The sequence below is a fragment of the Streptopelia decaocto genome, assembly GCF_964273445.1.
Source record: "Streptopelia decaocto genome assembly, chromosome: 27".
NCBI lineage: Eukaryota > Metazoa > Chordata > Aves > Columbiformes > Columbidae > Streptopelia > Streptopelia decaocto.
The window spans coordinates 932416-952337 of record NC_138682.1 but is presented as its reverse complement, the minus strand read 5'-3'; the positions used below and the strand labels follow the sequence as shown (position 1 = coordinate 952337).

The window sequence follows — 19922 nt, the reverse complement described above, 5'->3', positions numbered from 1 at the left end:
CAGAAGTGGGAGCGGGAAGGGACCCAGGCGTCCTGCGGGGGGGTCAGTGTGTGCCCCCCCCATAACCCCTTATCTGGGGCGGCAGGAGGAGGCGACGCTGCGGCTTCGAGATGGGGGACCCCGAGGTGAGCGGGGGGTCTCAGAGGGTGGGGGTCGCACTGGGGTGGGTTATGGGGGGATCTGTGTGTCTGGGGGGGTGTGACATGGGAGGTCAGGGTCATGGGTGGGGACTGAGGGGGGTCTGGGGATGATTCGGGGACTGAGGGGGGCGCTAGGACCCGGAGGGCTCCTGGGGGGCCATTGGGGCGGGGCCATGGGCCGCCTGCAGCCAATCAGAGCCAACGAGGCGCTTTGTCCCGCAGACGCTGGGGGCGCTCGGGGAGCTGGGGGGGCGGTGCCCGCCCTTGGCTCCGCCCTTAGCCCCGCCCCCGCCGGGCCCCGCCGAGGTGGAGATCACGTGGCAGGAGATCCTGTCGCTCAGCGAGCTGCAGGTGGGCCACGCCCCCTCAGTGTGGCCACGCCCCCCTCCGCAGGCTCCTACCGCCCCCTGGCGGCCACCTGGGTGCACCCCAAACCGTTCCTGCCTTGGGATTCCCCCCCCACACACCTCAGGACCCCCCCGCTGCACCCCCCAATCCTGAACCTCCTGAGGGCCCCATTGTACCCCTCCAAAAGCCCCCTCCCAACTGCACCCACCTCCCTCTGGGCCACCCCCACTGTATCCCCCCCATTGCACCCCCCTCCCGATTGCACCCACCTCCCCCTGGCACCCCTGAGACCCCCATTGTACCCCCCCACTGCACCCCCCTGCCTCTGAACCTTGAGACCCCCATTGTAACCCCCCCCAATTGCACCCCCCTCCCAATTGCACCCACCTCTCCCTGGCACCCGAGACCCCCATTATACCCCCCCCACTGCACCCCCCTGAGACCCCCATTATACCCCCCCCCCCAATTGCACCCACCTCCCCCTGGCACCCCTGAGACCCCCGTTTTACCCCCCCACTGCACTTCCCTGCCTCTGAACCCCTTGAGACCCCCATTGTAACCCCCCCACTGCACCCCCCCCGCGACCCCCATTGTAACCCGCCCCAATTGCACCCCCCTCCCAATCGCACCCCCCTCCTCCTGGGACACCCATTGTCCCCACTGCGGCCTCTGACCCCCCCCAATTTGCTCCCCCCAGCTCCCCCCCATTGTTCTCCCCCCTGGGCCACCCCCCTGACCCCCCTTCTCCCCCCAGGGCCTGGACGTGTCAACCGCGCCCCCTTTCCCCCCAGCGCCCCCCCCGCTCTACCCGCCCGCCCCCCCGCCGCGCTGGCCGCTGCCGCTGCCGCCCGAGGCGCTGGTGGCGCTGCCGGCCGAGTCGTTCCGAGCCGCGCTGGGCCGGGCGCGCCTGTCGGGGCCGGAGGTGGCGCTGGCCCGCGACATCCGGCGCCGCGCCAAGAACAAGGTGGCGGCGCAGCGGTGCCGGCGCCGCAAGCTGGAGGCGATCGCGGGGCTGCGGGAGGAGCTGGGCCGGCTGGGGCGGGAGAGGGAGCGGCTGCTGAGGGTGCGCGGGGGGCTGCGCAGGGACCTGGCCAGGGTGGCGGCCATGGTGCGGGGGGCCATGGGGGACGGGGGGGGCCCGGGAACGGGGGGGACCTGGGGGTGCTGGGGAATGAGGGAGTGATGGGGAGTGGGGGGGTCCTGGGGAATGGAGGGGTGCTGGACAATAGGGGAGCCCTTGACAATGGGGGGGTCCTAGAGAATAAGGGAATCCTGGACAATGGGGGGGTCCTGGGGAATGGGGGAGCCCTTGACAATGCGGGGGTCCTGGGGAATGAGGGAGTGATGGGGAGTGGGGGGGTCCTGGGAAATGAGGGAGTCCTGGACAATGGGGGGGTCCTGGACAATGGGGGAGCGCTCGACAATGGGGGGGTCCTGGGGAATGAGGGAGTGATGGGGAACAGGGCGGTCCTGGACAATGGAGGGGTCCTGGACAATAGGGGAGCCCTCGACAATCGGGGGGTCCTGGGGAATGAGGGAGTCCTGGACAATGGGGGGGTCCTGGACAATAGGGGGGCCCTGGGGAATAAGGGAGTCCTGGACAATAGGGGGGTCCTGGACAATAGGGGGGTCCTGGACAATGCGGGGGTCCTGGGGAATGTAGAGCTGATGGGGAATGGGGGGGTCTTGGGGGACAGGGTGGTCCTGGACAATGGGGGGACGCTGGGGGTGCTGGGGAATGGGGGAGTGATGGGGAACAGGGGGGGGCTTGAGGATGCAGAGGTGCTGGGGAATGGGGGGGTCCTGGGGAACAGGGGGGTCCTGGACAATGGAGGAGCACTGGGGGTGCTGGGGAATGGGGGAATGCTGGGGAATGGGGGGGTCCAGGGGGATGGGGGGATCTTGGGGCCAATGGGGAATGGGGGGACCCTGGGGAATGCAGAGCTGATGGGGAACGGGGGGTTCTTGGGGGCCCTGGGGGTGCTGGGGAATGGGGGGGTCCCAGGGAATGTGGAGGTGATGGGGCACACGGAGGTCTTGGGGGACAAAGGTATCCTGGGGGACATGGGGATGACAGGGAATGGGGTGCCCCTGGGGGTGCTGGGGGACATTGGGGTCCTGGGGCACAGGGGCGTGATGGAGGAGGAGGAGCTGCCCCCCCCCAAAAGCCTTGGGCTGCACCTGGCACCCCATGCAGGGGGCACATTGGGGGAATGAGGGGGGGCTGCACCCCATGGGGAGCGGGGGAGGCTTGGGTGCACCCCAGAGCACCCCTGTACCTGATGGGGTGCTGGGGGGGCCCTTGGGTGCTCATGGTGCCACTGTGAACCCCATAGAGCCCAAGGGCACCACGGGGTGACCCCTGTGCCCCATGGCACCCTTGGGTGACACCTGAACCCCCTGGGGTGCTGGGGGGTCCTTGGGGTGACATCTTGTACCCCACAGAGCCCCACAGCACCCTTGGGTGCCCCCTGCACCCCACAGCACCCTTGGGTGCTCCCACATCCCCAGAGCCCAACGAACCCAGGGTCCTGTCCCCAGTGTCCCCTGTACCACCCCAGGGTGTCCCCAGTGCCCCCCAGCTCTGCAGGTGACACCCTGGGGACACCCCGTCACTGTCACCTCTGTAAACAGACAATAAACCAGCCTGGATGGGGCCAGCACCTGTGTCGCCTCTGTCACCTCCTGTCCCAGCACCCTGGGGTGACACATTCCTGCCACCTCTATTCCTTCTCTGTCCCTCCAGGGCAAGGAGGTGTCACCCTGTCACCTCAGTTCAGGTGACACATCCGTTACTCCTTCCCGCCCTGGGGTGTCACAGCCTGTCACCTCCTGTCCCTGTCTCCTGGGGTGACACGTGGTTCTCACTTTCCCTGTGGTCCCCACAACCTTGTCCCTCATCCCCCCCTTCTCTGTCCCCATTTTGTCCCCTCGCTGTCCCCTCTGTCCTCATCCCTTCTCCTGCTCCCCAGTGCCACCCTGTCCCCTCCATCCTTGTCCCCATCATCTCCATCACTTGCCCATCACAGTGTCACCTTGTCCCCTCCACCCCTGTCCCCTCCCTGCGCCCACAAACGGGTCACAATTACAAAAACACCCTTTTAAAAAATTTATTTACAAGCCCCCGCCCCCCCCAATGGCGAATCCAACACCTCAGGGGTCCCACGGGCGCTGTAAAGAAGGGGACAGTTGTGAGGGGGGTGTCCCCAACCCCAGGGGTGCCCCCAGTTTCCCCTCACCCCCCCAGTGTCCCCCCACTCACCTGTTGCTGCCCATGGGCTCATTTACCAGCAGCTCCTAAAAGAGCAAAAAGTGGGTGTTAGTGACATGGGGGGGTGACAAGGGACAATAGGGAGGGGACAGACACAGAAACTGCTCTTACCTACAGCATCCGCGGTGCTGCGGGGGGGGAAATTGGGATGGGGGGGGCAACACCAAAGGGACACTATTGGGGACAAGTTGGGAGGTGGCAGCTTGAAATTGGGGTGATATACGGTTTGTTGTGGGTTGAGAAGGAAAAGCCTGAGCTATTCTGGGTGTGCACCACACTATGGAGTGTGGAGCTTTGAAAGATGGGAAAAATCTAATTAAAAAATGATTATTTTTTATATATATATATATATATAAAAAAAAAAAAAAAAAAAAGAGACATTTATTCAGCGTCAGGTTGTGTTACAGTCAGCGATCGACAGCACGGGCGCGCAAATAAAAGCGAGGCCCCGGGGGTTTCGGCCTCGTCGGAATGCTTCCACGGCACAGAACAAACTAAAAGGAACCTGGTTGTACAATTAATTAATTACTGAGTCACAAAAAAAATAATACACAGTCCTTGGTGGGTTGGGGGGATCGCGGAGGAGACGCTCGTGTCCGAGGACGTGGTGGCGTCACGGGGAGGGGGGCGGCCACCGATCAGCCCCCCCCCACTGCCAAAGGGGCCGCGGTCACAAGCGGTGTCACCTGCGGCCGCCCTGTCCCCTCTCTTGACTCGCCTCTCCCGCTAAGCTTGGTGTCCTGTGGATTACAGGCAATGGGATTAATGTAAAAGGTGTATTTTGGGGGGGGGTTTATGTGTAGTTTAATATGGGGGCTCACCTGGGTGTTAAAACCTCCTGCCGCCGCCGTAGCTGCCGCCGCCGCTCGAGCTGCCGTAGCCGCCTGCGTAGAGGGGGGAAAAGGCTTTAAAAATGCTGCTTTTTTGCAGGTAGCCACCCAAAATGACCTAAAAAAGTGCTGTTAGTGCTACAAATACAAAAAAAAAACAACACGGGGACATTTGGTGGCTACAGAAGGTGATTCGTGGTGGCTTCGGGTTCCATCAGCAAACGGTTCAGCGACACAGCGCGGCAACGGCGCTTTTAAAAAGGTTATTTTTTAAAACATTTTTGTGATGTTCAGGGTGTAGTGTTGCCCAGGTGGCCAAAAAGCCACCAGTGATGAGCGTCCCCCATTGTCCTGGGGAGGCCAAACCGCGAATCCTGGGGGTAGTTTTGGGACCCTCAAAATGGTGGCGCCGAGATGACCTCAGGGCTCAAAATGTGGCACCAAAATCACCTCAAAGCACAAAATTTCAGCCCTAGGGCACCAAGATCACCTCAAAACACAGAATGGTGGCACCAAGGCCACCAAGATCACCTCAGGGTTCAAAATGGCAGCACCAGGGGTGGTGGGATCACCTCAGCTGACAAAGCTGGGGTACCAAGATGACCTAAAACCACAAAATTGTGGCCTCAGGGGCACCAGAATCACCCCAGGGCTTGAGAAGGGAGTAAAATAATCTCAAAACACAGAACAGTGGCACCAAAATTTTGGGGGAAACAAGCAAACCCCCCACCCCTCCCCCTGGACTCACCGCCGCCGTAGGGGCCCGAGCTGCGCCCCCCAAAATTGCCGCCCTTCATGGGGCCGAAGTTGGACGCCTGGTTGTTGTAACTGCCGAAGTCATTGTAGTTCCCCCCGCCGCCAAAATTGCTGCCTGAGGGGGGGGGAAAGGAGGTAGAGGGTGGGTATGGGGAACTGGGGGACACCTGAGGGTCTGGGGGGGGGCAAATGGGGAGACTGGAGGCACTGGGGAGCTTGTGGGGGGGTTAATGGGGAGCACAGAGCCACCCCATGGCCTGGGCGCCCAAATGGGGAGGTATACCTGGGCTCCCAGGCAGGAAGGTAGACCTGGGCTCCCCGCTGGGGGAGGTAGACCTGGGCTCCCAGGCAGGGAGGTAGACCTGGGCTCCCAGATCGGGAGGGGGGGGTCAGAATGGGGTTTAACTGGGAGCCCAGAGGTACCAGATGAATTGGGGAGTGGGTTAACAGGGAGCAAGTGGGAGCCTGGGGGCCCCCCTGGTTTAACTGGGAGCACCCAGGAGTGTTCAATGGGGGTCTGGGGGCACCCCACTGTGAGAATGGGGTTTAACTGGGAGCCCAGAGATCTGGGAGGGATTTAACAGGGAGCCTTGGGTGGGGGTGTTTAATTGGGGGTCTCTGGGCACCCCACTGTCAGAATAGGGTTTAACTAGGAGGCCAAAGCCAACCAGAGATCTGGGGGACGGGGAGGATTTAATGGGGAACCCAGAGGCACTGTGAGCTTTGGGGTGATTTAACTGGGAGCCCAGTGGCCTGGGAGGGAGTTTAACTGGGAGCCTGGGGGAGTGTTTAATTGGCAATCTGGGGGGGGGGATGGGGGGGGGGCACACTGTCAGAAGGGGGTTTAACTGGGAGCCCAATGGCCTGGGGGGGTGGTTAACTGGGACCCCAAAGGCTTGAGGCAGGGGGGGGTTTAGTGGGGAGCCCAGAGATCTGGGGGAGGGGGATTAACTGGGATCCTAAAGGCACCCAGAGGCCTGGGTGGGTTTAACTGGGAGCCCAGAACCCTGGGAGGGGGGTTAACGGGGAGCCTGGAGTCACCCCATGGCCCAGAGATACATTTGGAGGTCTGGGGGGTTCCCACCTGTCCCTGCTTCAGAGAGGCCGTTCCGCACGGCGAGCGCAGGTCCCCGTGCCGGGCGCCGGCCCCCGCTGCCGCCGCCGAAACCGCCGCCACCGTTGTTGTAACCGTCGTAGGTGCTGCCGCCGCCATAGCCCCGGTTGCCGCCCGAGTAGCCGGGGCCGCCGCTGCCACCGTAACCTGGGGGCGGGGAGAGAAAAAAGAGCTGGGGGCTGAGCCACATGTCGGTGTCCCCAAGGGGGGTGGCAGCTGATGTGTGTCCCCCCAGAATCACTTACCGCGGCCGCCGAAGTTCCCGCCGCGATTGAAGTTGTCGTTACCGCCAAATCCGCCTCCGCGGCCGCCGCCGAAGTTACCGGATCCGCTGCGGCCTAGGAGAGGGGGCGGGGGGGGGGGACAGCCTTTAGGAACAGCACAGGCAGCGGGTTTAGCGGCGGTGGGGGGGTGGGTTTGGGGGGGGACGCGGGGCCGTGGGCTCACCTCGCTGGCTGGCCGAGGCGCTGGCCATCTCCTGCTTGGAAAGCGCCTTCCGCACCTCGCAGTTGTGCCCGTTCACCGTGTGGTACTTCTGGACTGCGGGGTAGGACGTAAAACTTAGGGGCGCGGGGTAAAACTTTGGGGCGAGGGTAAAATTTAGGGGTAAAAAGCATGAAATCGGGTGCCCTGCTCATTTTCAGCACACGTCTCGGACTTACTGACTATCTTGTCGACGGAGTCGTGGTCGTCGAAGGTGACGAAGGCGAAGCCGCGCTTCTTGCCGCTGCCGCGGTCCGTCATGATCTCGATGACTTCGATTTTGCCGTACTGGCCGAAATAGTCCCGCAGGTGATGCTCCTCCGTGTCCTCCTTGATGCCGCCCACAAAGATCTTCTTGACTGTGAGGTGGGCGCCGGGGCGTTGCGAGTCCTGCGGGGACAACCCAGGGTGGGTTTGGGGTCTGGGGAGCCCCCCTGGTGGCGTTTCACCCCCCCGCATTGGGGACAATGACAGCGACGTCCCCTCCGTACCTCTCGGGACACGGCTCTCTTTGGTTCGACGACTCTGCCGTCCACTTTGTGCGGCCGGGCGTTCATGGCGGCGTCAACCTCCTCCACCGAGGAGTACGTGACGAAGCCGAAGCCTCGTGAGCGTTTGGTGTTTGGGTCCCTCATCACCTGCGGGGACGAGGACGCATCAGGTGTGTGACCCCCCCCCCCCAAAAAAAGCACCCACCCCCTTCCATGGGGATGTGAATCCATTCCCTCCACTCCCCTCGTTACCCTGTCAGTGCTGGGTCACTGACAGCTGTCACTTGTCACCCACCCCCCCACAGAGTGGTTCTCGGGGACGGAAAAGACATGTGGGGGGCACACGGGGGGTGTTTGGGGGGTCCTTACCACGCAGTCGGTCAGGGTGCCCCATTGCTCAAAGTGGCTGCGGAGACTCTCGTCTGTGGTTTCAAAGCTGAGGCCGCCGATGAAGAGTTTGCGGAGCTGCTCGGGCTCCTTTGGAGACTGCAGGGACAAGGGTGTGAGAAAGGGGGACACACACCCCCCTGTCCCACCCCCCAACTCCTACATGGGATCCCCTTGTGCTGTCCCAGCTCCAGGGAGGCCCTGGCACCCCAAACTTCCTCCCTGGGGTCCCCACAGCTCCAGGGAGGCCCTGGCACCCCCAGTCCCCCCTCACTGAGCCCTCTGTACCCCATCTTCTCTGCCTGCAACCCTCATCACCCCCAAATCTTCTCTATGGGGCTTCCTCGCGCTCCTCCCGCCCCAGGGGGGGCCTGTCATACCCAGCACTGTCCCCAGCCCTGGGGAGACCCCATCACCCCCAGACCCCACCTATGGACATATCCAGACCCCCCAAAACCCCCTGGGGACCCCAAACTTCACTTATGGGCCCGAGCAAGCCCAGGGGGTCCCCAGCCCCGCTGTGAGGCTACAGCCGCCCCCAAGGGGCCTGAGACCCCCAAAGTGAATCTGTGGGGCCACCCAGGCCCTAAGGGGACCCTGAGCACCCCAACCTCTTATCTGTGGGGCTGCCATGGCCTCAAATGGATGCTGAGCCCCCCAGCATCCCATCTGTGGGGCTGCCATGGCCTCAAATGGACCCTGAGCCCCCCAGCCCCCATCTGTGGGGCAGTGCAGCCCCTGAGCCCCCCAAACCCCTTCTGTAGGGCCACCCTGGCCCCAAATGGGCCCTGAGCCCCCTCAGAGCTCATGTCTGGGACACTGCAGCGCCCTGAGCCCTCCAACCCCCATCTGCGGGGCCGCCTAACCCTCAAGCACACCCTAACCCCCCCCAAATCCCACCTAAAGGGCAACCCCGGCCCCCAAGTGCCCCTGATTCCCCGCCAAGCCCCCACTTTGGGGGTGGCCGGGGTCTCTACGGGGCTATGGGGCGAGGGCCCGGCCCCTCGCTCTGCGCATGCGCGGAGCCGCCGCCATCGCCCACCCGAGCACAAAGAGCGCGCACGTGGCCCCGCGCGCGGGGCGCCGCGGCGGGGAGAGGGAGGGAGGGAAGGAAGGAGGGGGGAAGAGCCGGCGCGCGCGCCGGGGTCTGCGCATGCGCCGCGGGAGCCCCCCGGCGCGCAGCGGGGCGCCGGCGCCTGCGCAGTGAGGGGCGGGCGGGCGGCGCGCGCAGGCGCGGTGCGCGCGGCCCGCGCGGCGGCAAGAGCGGGGCGGCGGGGGCGGGGAGGCCGCGGCGGGCGGCGGGAGCGAACGGCGGGGCGGGGCCGGGGGGCGGCGGGGGCGCTTACCTCGGACTTGGCCATGGCGGCGGCGCGGGGCTGGGCGGGCTGGTCGGCGGGCGGCTCAGCGCGCGATGCTCCCTCTGCGAGGCGCCGACACAGAAAGGGGCCGAGCGACGAGAGCGCCGCCGCCTCACTCCGCCGCCCCCGCCGTCCGCCCGCCCCCAGGCCGCTCCCATTGGGTGGTCCCGCCCGCGCCGCGCCCCCACACCGCCTTCTATTGGGCGGTGGGTCTGAGCGACGCGGCCTCATTGGTGGCGCCCGGCTGCTCCGCCCGCGAGGCCGCCGCTGGTTGGCCGCGGCGAGGGAGGTCCCGCCTCCGCGGCTCACGGATTGGGCGACACGGCCACGGCCCCGCCCTGCGCTGCTTTTCCCGCTCCCGCCCGGACACTCCCCCGCGCTCCTCCGATTGGCTCCCTCGCTGGCGATCCCGCCTCGCGCCTCTCTCTCATTGGCTAGAACCTCGGCTCGGCCCTTGCCATTGGCAGGCGCGGCCGTCGCTCAGCGCTGCCCGGCGGCGGGCCCGGCGCAGGTCGGCGAGCGCGGCGCGGTGAGCGGCAGCAGCAGGGCGCGGTGGCGCCGCGGCGGCGAGTCCCGGCGGCGGCGAGAAGGGGTCGCCCGGCCGCCAGCGCCCAAGGTGGGTCTGGCTCGGCGCATGCGCAACGCAGGGCTGGGGGGGGGGGGGGGAAGGCGGGCGGACGCATGCGCGGAGCGCGGCCGGCGGCGCCTGCGCGCTGCGGGCGGTTTTGGCGGGCGGAGCGGCGGTGGCTCGGAGGGGCGGCCAGACCGCGGCGGACGGGCCCGCGCCGGAGCCGCTCCCCGCCCAGGTAGCGGTTGCGGGCGGTGGACGAATGGAGGGGTGGGGCAGGACAGGGGCGGGTCCGGCCGGCGGGATGGGCAGGCGCGCCGGCCAATGGCAGCGGCGGAGGGGCGGGACGGCGCGATGAGTGACGGTTGGCCGGGCCAACGGCGGTGGGAGGGGGAGACGGGGCGGGGCGACGGCGAGCGGCGGACCGCTCAGCCAATCAGCGAGCGGCCGCCGCCGCCTCGCCGGCCAATGGGGAGAGGTGGCGCGCTGTTCGCCCCGCCCTCGCGGCCTGTTGTGCGGCACCGGGAGCGGGTCCGGGCTCCGCAGCCCCCGGGTCTGGGGCTGGAGAGCCGGGACCACCCTGTCCGAACTGGTGCTTTTTTACCTCAAACCAGCTCTTTTTATTTGCCTGAAAACAGCGCTTTGTCTCAAAACGCCTCTTTTTTTGTCTCAAAACGCCTTTTTTTGCATCAAAAGTGAAGCATTTTGCCTGAAAACGGCGCTTTTCTTTTGTTCCTCCGGGACTCCCGCGGGCGGCTTTAGGGACGCGACGCCCCGGGGTTCTGGTGCCGTCCCTTTTACCCAAAAACCCGCCTTTTTTCAATCAAAACTGGCCCTTTTACACCCGAACTCTCCCATTTGACACCCAAAACCTCCCCTTTTATACCCAAAACGTGCCCTTTTACACCCAAACCCACCACTGTGAATCACACCCGGCCCTGTCAGGACAGAGAACACAATTTCTTGGCCCCGTTACTATTTTTAGGGCTGAATTTAAAGAAAAAATGCTTAACCCGAGATTAAACAAACCCCCACATTTTGGCTGCGTGTCTTAAAACTTACTGTTCTTAACCCCCTTTTTTTTCTTTTCTGAGGTTTAAACCCAGGGGGGTTTTACCATTAAGCAGCAAAATGCTGTTGGTTGGGATCACCGGGTCCCCCCCTCATTGTTTCCCCATTAACCCCCAAAAAGATCCTCCAAAAACAAAAAGGAAAGTGCGTTATAAATTAATAAAAACAGGCTTTTCAGACTCATTTTTAGGGGTTTTAAGGCAAATCACGCAGGGAGGTGCTGGAGGGTTTGTTGGTTTTGAGGGTTTGGGGGTGATGGGTGGTAGGGGGGTCCCCACTAACCGCATCTTATCCCCCCCCAGGACCCTTGGGCGCTGCGCTATGGGCAAGAGGAGCAAGCGGGCAGCCGACAGCTCGTCCTCGGGTGACGAGGAGGAGTATGTGGTGGAGAAAGTCCTGGACCGGCGCGTGGTGAAGGGCCAGGCCGAGTACCTGCTCAAGTGGAAGGGCTTCTCCGAGTGAGTTGGGGACGGGACAGGGACGATTGTCCTGCCCTTGGGTCACAGCGGAGGGGAAAAGGAACCTGGGGGTCCTGGGGACAGCGGGGTGACCATGAGCCAGCACTGGGCCCTTGTAGCCAGGAAGCCAATGGGACCTGGGGTGGTTAGAAGGGGGTGGTCGGTAGGTCAGAGAGGTTCTCCTGCCCCTCTGCTCTGCCCTTGAGAAAAGGGTTTAGTTCGGATACTATCAGGATATACTTGGCAAACATATATATATACATACATATATATATATAATATACACAGCCATAGCACTCTGAGAATGCCTGATCTGGGAAGCTAAGCAGGGTCGGGCCCGGTCAGCACTTGGATGGGAGACCAGCTGGGAATCCCGGGTGCTGTGGGCTGAGCCAGCACTGGGCCCTTGTGGCCAGGAAGCCAATGGGACCTGGGGGGGTTAGAAGGGGGGGGTCAGTAGGTCAGAGAGGTTCTCCTGCCCCTCTGCTCTGCCCTGGGGAGACCACACCTGGAATCTTGTGTCCAGTTGTGGCCCCTCAGTTCCAGCAGGACAGGGAACTGCTGGAGAGAGTCCAGCGCAGCCACCAAGATGCTGGAGGGAGTGGAGCATCTCCCGTGTGAGGAAAGGCTGAGGGAGCTGGGGCTCTGGAGCTGGACAAGAGGACACTGAGGGGGGACTCATTGCTGGGGATCAAGATGGAAAGGGGGAGTGTCAGGAGGATGGAGCCATTGGTGACAACCAGTGACAGGACAAGGGGCAATGGGTACAAACTGGAACACAGGAGGTTCCGCTTAAATCTGAGCAGAAACTTGTTGGTGGTGAGGGTGGCAGAGCCTGGCCCAGGCTGCCCAGGGGGTTGTGGAGTCTCCTTCTGTGCAGACATTCCAACCCGCCTGGTTCCTGTGTAACCTCAGCTGGGTGTTCCTGCTCCATGGGGGGATTGCACTGGATGAGCTTTCCAGGTCCCTTCAACCCCTGACACTCGGATTCTGTGAAAAGGACCTGGGGGTGTTGAACACGAGCCAGAGTGTGGCCCATGAGGCCACCAGCACCCTGGTTTGTGTCACCAGCAGGACCAGGGCAGTGACCCTGCTCTGGGGAGGCCAAACCTCAAATCTTAGGTGCGGTTTTGGGAGCCTCGAAATGGCGAGATCGCCTCAGGGGTCAAAATGCAGCACCGGGGGCATGAAAATGGCCTCGAAACACAAAATTGCGGCCTCAGGGGCAACAAAATCACCTCAAAACACAGAACGGTGGCCCCAGGGGCTGCAGAATCACCTCATGACAAGAAAGACCCTGAGGAGCTGGAGTGAGTTCAGAGGGGGAACAGAGCTGGGGAAGGAGCTGGAAAAGGAGATGGAGGGTGGAAATTTGGGGTGATTTCTTCCCCAAAGGGCATTGAACAGGCTGCCCAGGGCAGTGCTGGAGTCACCATCCCTGGAGGGGTGAACAGATGAGGTTCTTGGGGACATTTTAGGGTTGGGGTAACGTTTGGACTCGATCTTGAGGGACTTTTCCAACCCAAACGACTCTCTGGTGACAACGGTGACAGGGAACACAACACTTGGGAGCCGGAGAAGAACCTGGATTGCCCGGAGCTGATCTCGGAGTTTATGCGCAAGTACAAGAAGATGAAGGAGGGAGACGGGAACAGACCCCGCGAGAAGGCGGAGGGAGCCAAGAGGAAAGGGCTGCCCGGCGGGGGGGAGGACGCCCGCGCCAAGAAGAAGAGGGAGGTGAGGGGATGGGACGGGCACCCGGTGTCCCAGGTTGGGGACAGGGACCTAGGGATTGGGGACAAGAACCCAGGGATGGGGACAAAAATCAGGGATGGGGACAGGAACTCAGGGATTGGGGACAGGTAACCAGGGATGGGGACAAGAATCCAGGGAGGGGGACAGGAACCCAACATCCCCATGATGGGGACAGGTGACCAGGTGTGGGGACAGGAACCAAGGGATGGGGTCAGGTAACCAGATGTGGGGACAGGTGACCAGGGATGGGGACAGGTAACGAGGTGTGGGGACAGAAACCCAGGAATGGGGACAAGAAACTAGGGGTGGGGACAGGAACCCGGGGATGAGGACAGGTACCCACGGATGGGGACAGGCACACAGTGTCCCCATGATGGGGACTGTCACCCAGCCATGGGGACAGGCGGCTGCCATCCCCACAATGGGGACAGACGCTCAGTGTCACTGCGATGGGGGCAGATCCCCAACCCTGTGACCTCCAGCTATGGCAGAGCAGGGCTGTGTCCCCTCCCTGCGTCCCTGTCACCCCAAAAACCCCTTTTTTTTCCCCAAATCCACAGAGCAACGACATCGCCCGGGGCTTCGAGCGGGGGCTGGAGCCCGAGAAGATCATCGGTGCCACCGACTCCTGTGGGGACCTCATGTTCCTGATGAAGTGGTGAGGCCACCAGCGTGTCCCCAAGGGGGGTGACCGCCACCTGTGTCCCCCAGGACCCCCTGACCCCCCTTTATTTCTGTGTCCCCCTTCCCAGGAAGGACACAGACGAGGCCGACCTGGTGCTGGCGAAGGAGGCGAACCTCAAGTGTCCCCAAATTGTCATCGCGTTCTACGAGGAGCGGCTGACCTGGCACGCGTACCCCGAGGACACGGACAGCAAAGAGCGTGACACCCCCCGGAGCTAAGGCGGCCCCCCCCGCCTGTACATAGCCCCCCCCTCATCTCGTGTGTGTCACCCCCTCTGTGTCCCCTCCCCGCAGCCCCCCTGGGGACAGGGGAGGGGACGCTCAAACCCTGGGCGGGGACACAACACATTTCCCCCCTCACTCCTCTTTGGGGGTGTCTGAAGGGGGGCACCCCCTCACTTTCCCCCCCCTCCCCTCCAGACCAGGGGGTGGGGCAGGTTTGGGGGGCTCAGCCCCCCCCTTTTTTTTTTTTTGCGCTGTTTTTCTAAAGTTGGTGTTTTTAGCCCCCTGGGGTGTCACTGTCCCCCCGTCCGTCCCCCCCCAATATTTCCACACAATAAACAATCACTTTTCAGGAGCCGCCGCTTTGTCTGGGGGGTGGGCGTAACTGGGGGGGGTGTCCCCAGTATGTCCCAGTTCACCCCAGTACGGGGTCGGGTGCCGGTTTCTCCCGTAAGAAAAGGGGCGGACCCCGCCCTCGGACGCCTGGGTCCCCCCGGCCGTGCCTCTCGCGCCACCTGGTGGCCACGCCGCGGCACCGCAGCCCGGGGAAACGGCGCTACCGCGGGGGGCGGGGCCAAGGGGAGCCCGGGGGCGGGGCCTCAGCTCAGGGCCACGCCCCCTCCCCGCCGCGGCACCGCCCGCCTCCACCAGGGGTCGCCGTTGTGTCGCGGAAGCCCGCGCGGCACCGCCCCTCCCTCCGCGGGGAAGGGGCGGGGCGTGCGAAGGCCACGCCCCCCTCTCTGTACTCCCCGTGGGGTCACGTCCCCCGTGCGTGTGTGTGTGTTTGTGTCCCCTTGTCACGCGTGTCCTGGTGTGTCTGTGTTCCCCCCCCCACCCCCACGGGCGTTCCCGCCGCAAAGCACGATGGGAAACTCCGCGCAAGCAGACAAAGGGCCGGGCCCCGCCCACCCGCGCGGGGCACGCCGGGAAGGTGGCGGAGGGAGTGGGCGGGGCCAGCCGAGGCTTTAACTCCCGGCAGGCGCTGTGGCGGGGTCAGGGGTCAAGGGGCGGGGCCGGCGGGAGCGCCGCCGGTCCGCCCGGCGCTGCGCACAGGTATGGCCGGGGGGGGGCGGTGTGACGTCTTATGACGTCATGTTACGTCATTCGAGGACTTGGGGGGCTGATGAGGGGCGGTTGTGGGGCAGGGCGGGGGGAACGGGGCGCTTGGGGGCCCCGGGAGCGCGGGGGACGGGGCAGAGCGGCTGGGGCTCTTCCCTTCCCTGGGTCAGGGCCGGGGGCCGCTCCGTCACCCCCGGGGTCTCCCTGTCACCCCCCAGGGCCTCTCTGTGTCCCCTCACGTTCTCTCTGTCTACCCCGGGCATCTCTTTGTTGCTCCCTGGGGCTTCCCTCTATTCCCCCAACATGTCCCTGTCCCCCAGGGCCACCCTGTCCCCCCCCAACATGTCCCTACTCCCCCCCAGGGCCACCCTGTCCCCCCCCAACATGTCCCTACTCCCCCCCAGGGCCACCCTGTGCCCCCACAAGATGTCCCTACTCCCCCCAGGGCCACCTTGTTTCCTGTGTCCCCCCAACATGTCCCTGTCCCCCAGGGCCACCCTGTTCCCCGTGTCCCCCCCCAACATGTCCCTGTGCCCCCAGGGCCACCCTGTCCCCCCCCAACATGTCCCTACTCCCCCAAAGAGCCACCCTGTCCCCCGTGTCCCCCCCCAACATGTCCCTGTGCCCCCAGGGCCACCCTGTCCCCCGTGTCCCCCCCCAACATGTCCCTTTGCCCCCAGGGCCACCCTGTCCCCCCCCAACATGTCCCTGTCCCCCCAGGGCCACCCTGTCCCCCGTGTCCCCCCCCAACATGTCCCTACTCCCCCCCAGAGCCACCCTGTCCCCCATGTCCCCCCCCAACATGTCCCTTTGCCCCCAGGGCCACCCTGTCCCCCCCCAACATGTCCCTGTCCCCCCAGGGCCACCCTGTCCCCCATGTCCCCCCCCAACATGTCCCTGTCCCCCAGGGCCACCCTGTCCCCCGTGTCCCCCCCCAACATGTCCCTGTCCCCCAGAGCCACCCTGTCCCCCCCCAACATGTCCCTACTCCCCCCCAGGACCACCCTGTCTCCCATGTCCCCCCCCCAGCATGTCACACCCCAACATGTTCCTGTCCCCCAGGGCCACCCTGTGCCCTGTGTCCCCTCCCGCAGGGATGACACCCTGGGGACCAGGCCGGCGGTGACGATGACGGAGCCGGAGCCGCTGCCGGCGGACGAGGCCGAGGACGCCGAGGATGAGGAGGGTGACGAAGGGGACCTGGCGGGGCGGTTCCTGCGGCTGGAGCGGGAGCAGGACGCGGAGCTGCGGGCGCTGTCGCCCTTCGGGGCGCCCGTCACGCACGTCTACCACCCCCTGCAGTACGCCTGGCGGCCCCATCGCCGCTTCGTGCGCCGCTACCTGCGCACCCCGAAACGCGTCCTGTTCCTCGGCATGAACCCCGGCCCCTTCGGCATGGCCCAGACCGGGGTACGGCACCAGGGGGGTCCCAGGTCATCCCTCTGGGGCTTCAGGTGGGGGAAACTGAGGCACAGGGGTGCTCATGGGGTGCCTGGAGGTCCCAGTTCATCCCCATGGGGCATCAGGTGGGATAAACTGAGGCACGGGGGTGCCCAGAGGGTCCCAATCCATCCCCATGGGGCATCAGGTGGGATAAACTGAGGCACGGGGGTGCCCAGAGAGTCCCAATCCAACCCCATGAGGCCTCAAGTGAGGGAAACTGAGGCACAGGGGTGCTCATGGGGTGCCTGGAGGTCCCAATTCATCCCCATGGGGCATCAGGTGGGGGAAACTGAGGCACAGGGGTGCTCATGGGGTGCCTGGAAGTCCCAATTCATCCCCATGGGGCAACAGGTGGGATAAACTGAGGCACAGGGGTGCCCAGAGGATCCCAATCCAACCCCATGAGGCCTTAAGTGAGGGAAACTGAGGCACAGGGGTGCTCATGGGGTGCCTGGAGGTCCCAGTTCATCCCCATGGGGCATCAGGTGGGGGAAACTGAGGCACAGGGGTGCCCAGAGGATCCCAATCCAACCCCATGGGGCATCAGGTGGGATAAACTGAGGCACGGGGGTGCCCAGAGGATCCCAATCCATCCCATGGGGCATCAGGTGGGGGAAACTGAGGCACAGGGGTGCCCAGAGGATCCCAATCCAACCCCATGGGGCATCAGGTGGGGGAAACTGAGGCACGGGGGTGCCCAGAGGATCCCAATCCAACCCCATGGGGCATCAGGTGGGATAAACTGAGGCACGGGGGTGCCCAGAGAGTCCCAATCCAACCCCAGGAGGCCTTAAGTGAGGGAAACTGAGGCACGGGGGTGCTCATGGCGTGCCTGGAGGTCCCAATTCATCCCCATGGGGCATCAGGTGGGGGAAACTGAGGCACAGGGGTCCCCAGAGGATCCCAATCCAACCCCATGGGGCATCAGGTGGGGGAAACTGAGGCACAGGGGTGCCCAGAGGATCCCAATCCAACCCCATGAGGCCTTAAGCGAGGGAAACTGAGGCACAGGGGTGCTCATGGGGTGCCTGGAGGTCCCAATTCATCCCCATGGGGCATCAGGTGGGGGAAACTGAGGCACAGGGGTGCCCAGGGGACACCACACACTGTCCCCATCCATCCCCACAAAGCCCCAGGCAAGGGAAGCTGAGGCACATCATCCCCTCCAAGGCTATTTTTGCGTACCAGATCCCCCCAGCACCCCCAAACTCCCCCCTAACCCCTTTGTCTTGTCCCTCAGGTCCCCTTTGGCGAAGCCCGGCACGTGCGGGAGTGGCTGCGCGTCACCGGCGCGGTGACAAAACCCCCCGGCGAACACCCCAAGCGCCCCGTGCTGGGGCTGAGCTGCCACCGCTCCGAGGTGAGCGGCGCCCGTTTCTGGGGGCTCATCCGCGCCCTCTGCCCCGACCCCCGCGTCTTTTCCGCCACTGCTTCGTCCACAACCACTGTCCCCTCCTCTTCCTCGCCGCCAGCGGCCGCAACGTCCCCCCCACCGAATTGCCGCCCCCCGAACGCGACCGGTTGCTGGGACCGTGCGACCGGGCGCTGGCGCGAGCCGTGGGGCTGCTGGGCGTGGGGCTGGTGGTGGCCGTGGGGCGCTTCGCCGAGCGGAGGGCGCGCCGGGCACTGGCGGGGGCGCCCGTGAGGGTGGAGGGGTTACCCCATCCCTCCCCCCGAAATCCCCGCGCCAACCGGGGCTGGGAGGAACTGGCCAAGGCCAGACTGGGGGAACTGGGAGTGCTGGAGTTGTTTGGGGGGCAGGGGGAGGAGGGGACTGTGCCTCAGTTACCCCAGTTGGGAGGAAATTTGGGGCAGCTCCCAGTCTCCCCAGTTTAACACTACACTTTTTTCCCCATAAAATCGCCCTTTTTGGGTTTCTAGGGTTTTTTAAGTTTTTTAACTGTGGGGTCTGGGGCACTGTGTGCTCTTGGTGGGGAAACTGAGTCACAAGGGGACCCCCGGGTGCTCTGTTGTATCCTCCCGTGCCTCAGTTTCCCCTGTTGACAATAAACGCTGCATCCCTCATGCCTTGTCCTTGGGGTGTCGTCATTGGGGTGTCAGTTGAGGGGTCCCTGCTGTTGTCACCACCCTTCCTCGAAGCACCCATGGGTTTGGGGGTGCGGGTATGGAGGGGACACAGGGGCTGGGGGGACACAGAGGTGGCTTTGAGGGGGATGTGGGGGGACACAGGGACCTTGTGGGGACACAGGGCTGGGCAGGGACATGGGAACGTCTCCCTAAGTGTCACCTGGGTGGATTTGGGTCCCTCTCTCCTTCCATTCCTCCTTCGTCCCTCCATCCCTCCTTCCTCCCTGTTACCCCTCTCCATCCTTCCAGCCCTCCCTCCTTCCCCTTCATCTTCCCTCCTTCCTCCTGTCCCTCCCTCCTTCTTCTCCTTCATCCTCCCTCCTTCCTCCATCTCTCCTTCCCCTCTTCCTCCCTCCTTCCTTCTGCCGCTGGGGCGCTGGGTTGAACTGGGAAGGCGCTGGGTTGAACTGGGAAGGCACTGGCCTGCCCGCAGCCACTGGAGCCGCTTGTGTGGAGCTGTGGCCTCTGGGCTGGTTCTGCCGGGAGAAGCCGCTAGAGAGAGGCAGAGAGCTGCCGGCACCGCAGCCCGGCCTCGACCGCAGACTCGGCCCTGGCTCCAAACCCCGGGCCTGGCACCGCAGCCCGGCCTCGAACCGCGGTCCCAGCCCCACAGCCCCGCCGTGACTCCGCACCCGGGCCGCGAACCTGGGGCCCGTCTGACAGGGTCCTCGGGGGTGGAGCTTTGCTGAGAGACTGGTGAGCTGGACCGGGATGTGTGGGACTGGGATGAGCTGGACCGGGATGTGTGGGACTGGGATGAGCTGGACCGGGATGTGTGGGACTGGGATGAGCTGGCCTGGGATGTGTGGGACTGGGATGAGCTGACCTGGGATGTGCGGGACTGGGAAGAACTGGACTGGGATTTGCTGGACTGAGATGAAGTGGACTGGAATGAAGTGGACTGGAATATGCGGGACTGGGCTGAACTGGGCTGGGATGAGCTGGACTGGGATGAACTGGGCTGGGCTATGCGGGACTGGGCTGTGCAGGACTGGGCTGAACTGGGCTGGGATGAGCTGGACTGGGATGAACTGGGCTGGGCTATGCGGGACTGGGCTGTGCAGGACTGGGCTGAACTGGGCTGGGATGAGCTGGACTGGGATGAACTGGGCTGGGCTGTGCGGGACTGGGATGAACTTGACTAGGATGTGCAGGACTGTGATTTGCTGGACTGGGATTTATTGGACTGGGATGAACTGGACTAGGATTTGCTGAACTGGGCTGGGATGAACTGGACTGGGATGTATTGGACTGGGATGAGCTGGACTGGGATGAACTGACCTGGGATGTATTGGGCTGGGCTGAACTGGGCTGGGCTGAACTGGGCTGGGCTGAACTGGACTGGGATCAGACCACGATCCCCCACAGGTGGGATCCCCCCCATCCCTCCCCCAAC

At 64.3% G+C, this 19922-nt stretch overlaps 4 protein-coding genes across 6 annotated transcripts; 3 read left to right on the top strand and 1 right to left on the bottom strand.

Annotated features, from left to right (window-relative positions):
- NFE2 (nuclear factor, erythroid 2) lies at positions 1 to 1671 on the top strand (the record flags this gene model as incomplete). The annotated part of the gene is made up of 3 exons (XM_082073695.1): positions 1 to 125; positions 363 to 491; positions 1243 to 1671. Exons 1-3 carry the CDS (start codon positions 111 to 113, stop codon positions 1669 to 1671), a joined length of 573 nt encoding a protein of 190 aa, XP_081929821.1. The 5' UTR covers positions 1 to 110.
- Positions 1672 to 4123: 2452 nt separating this feature from the next.
- HNRNPA1 (heterogeneous nuclear ribonucleoprotein A1) lies at positions 4124 to 9424 on the bottom strand. 2 transcript variants are annotated; one of them, XM_082073774.1, is made up of 10 exons: positions 9167 to 9424; positions 7803 to 7919; positions 7434 to 7580; positions 7122 to 7332; positions 6907 to 6999; positions 6705 to 6827; positions 6430 to 6606; positions 5338 to 5460; positions 4581 to 4643; positions 4124 to 4499 (listed from the first exon to the last, which is right to left on the bottom strand). In XM_082073774.1, the coding sequence occupies exons 1-9, from the start codon at positions 9407 to 9409 to the stop codon at positions 4588 to 4590; spliced, it is 1290 nt and encodes a 429-aa protein (XP_081929900.1). In that variant the 5' UTR covers positions 9410 to 9424; the 3' UTR covers positions 4124 to 4499; positions 4581 to 4587. The 2 variants fall into 2 exon arrangements, with proteins under 2 accessions (XP_081929900.1, XP_081929901.1); XM_082073775.1 differs by having other exon boundaries at positions 6705 to 6797.
- Positions 9425 to 9635: 211 nt separating this feature from the next.
- On the top strand, positions 9636 to 14291 carry CBX5 (chromobox 5). Of its 2 annotated transcripts, none has more exons than XM_082073776.1 (5): positions 9636 to 9794; positions 11120 to 11275; positions 12829 to 13012; positions 13591 to 13688; positions 13783 to 14291. In XM_082073776.1, exons 2-5 carry the CDS (start codon positions 11139 to 11141, stop codon positions 13931 to 13933), a joined length of 570 nt encoding a protein of 189 aa, XP_081929902.1. In that variant the 5' UTR covers positions 9636 to 9794; positions 11120 to 11138; the 3' UTR covers positions 13934 to 14291. The 2 variants fall into 2 exon arrangements, with proteins under 2 accessions (XP_081929902.1, XP_081929903.1); XM_082073777.1 differs by lacking the exon at positions 9636 to 9794 and adding an exon at positions 9872 to 9984.
- Positions 14292 to 14845: 554 nt separating this feature from the next.
- On the top strand, positions 14846 to 18463 carry SMUG1 (single-strand-selective monofunctional uracil-DNA glycosylase 1). Its single transcript, XM_082073538.1, is given in 4 exon segments — positions 14846 to 14989; positions 16090 to 16405; positions 17679 to 17853; positions 17856 to 18463. Coding segments are annotated over 3 exon segments (876 nt in total). The 5' UTR covers positions 14846 to 14989; positions 16090 to 16123; the 3' UTR covers positions 18275 to 18463.
- The last annotated feature ends 1459 nt before the right edge of the window (positions 18464 to 19922 follow it).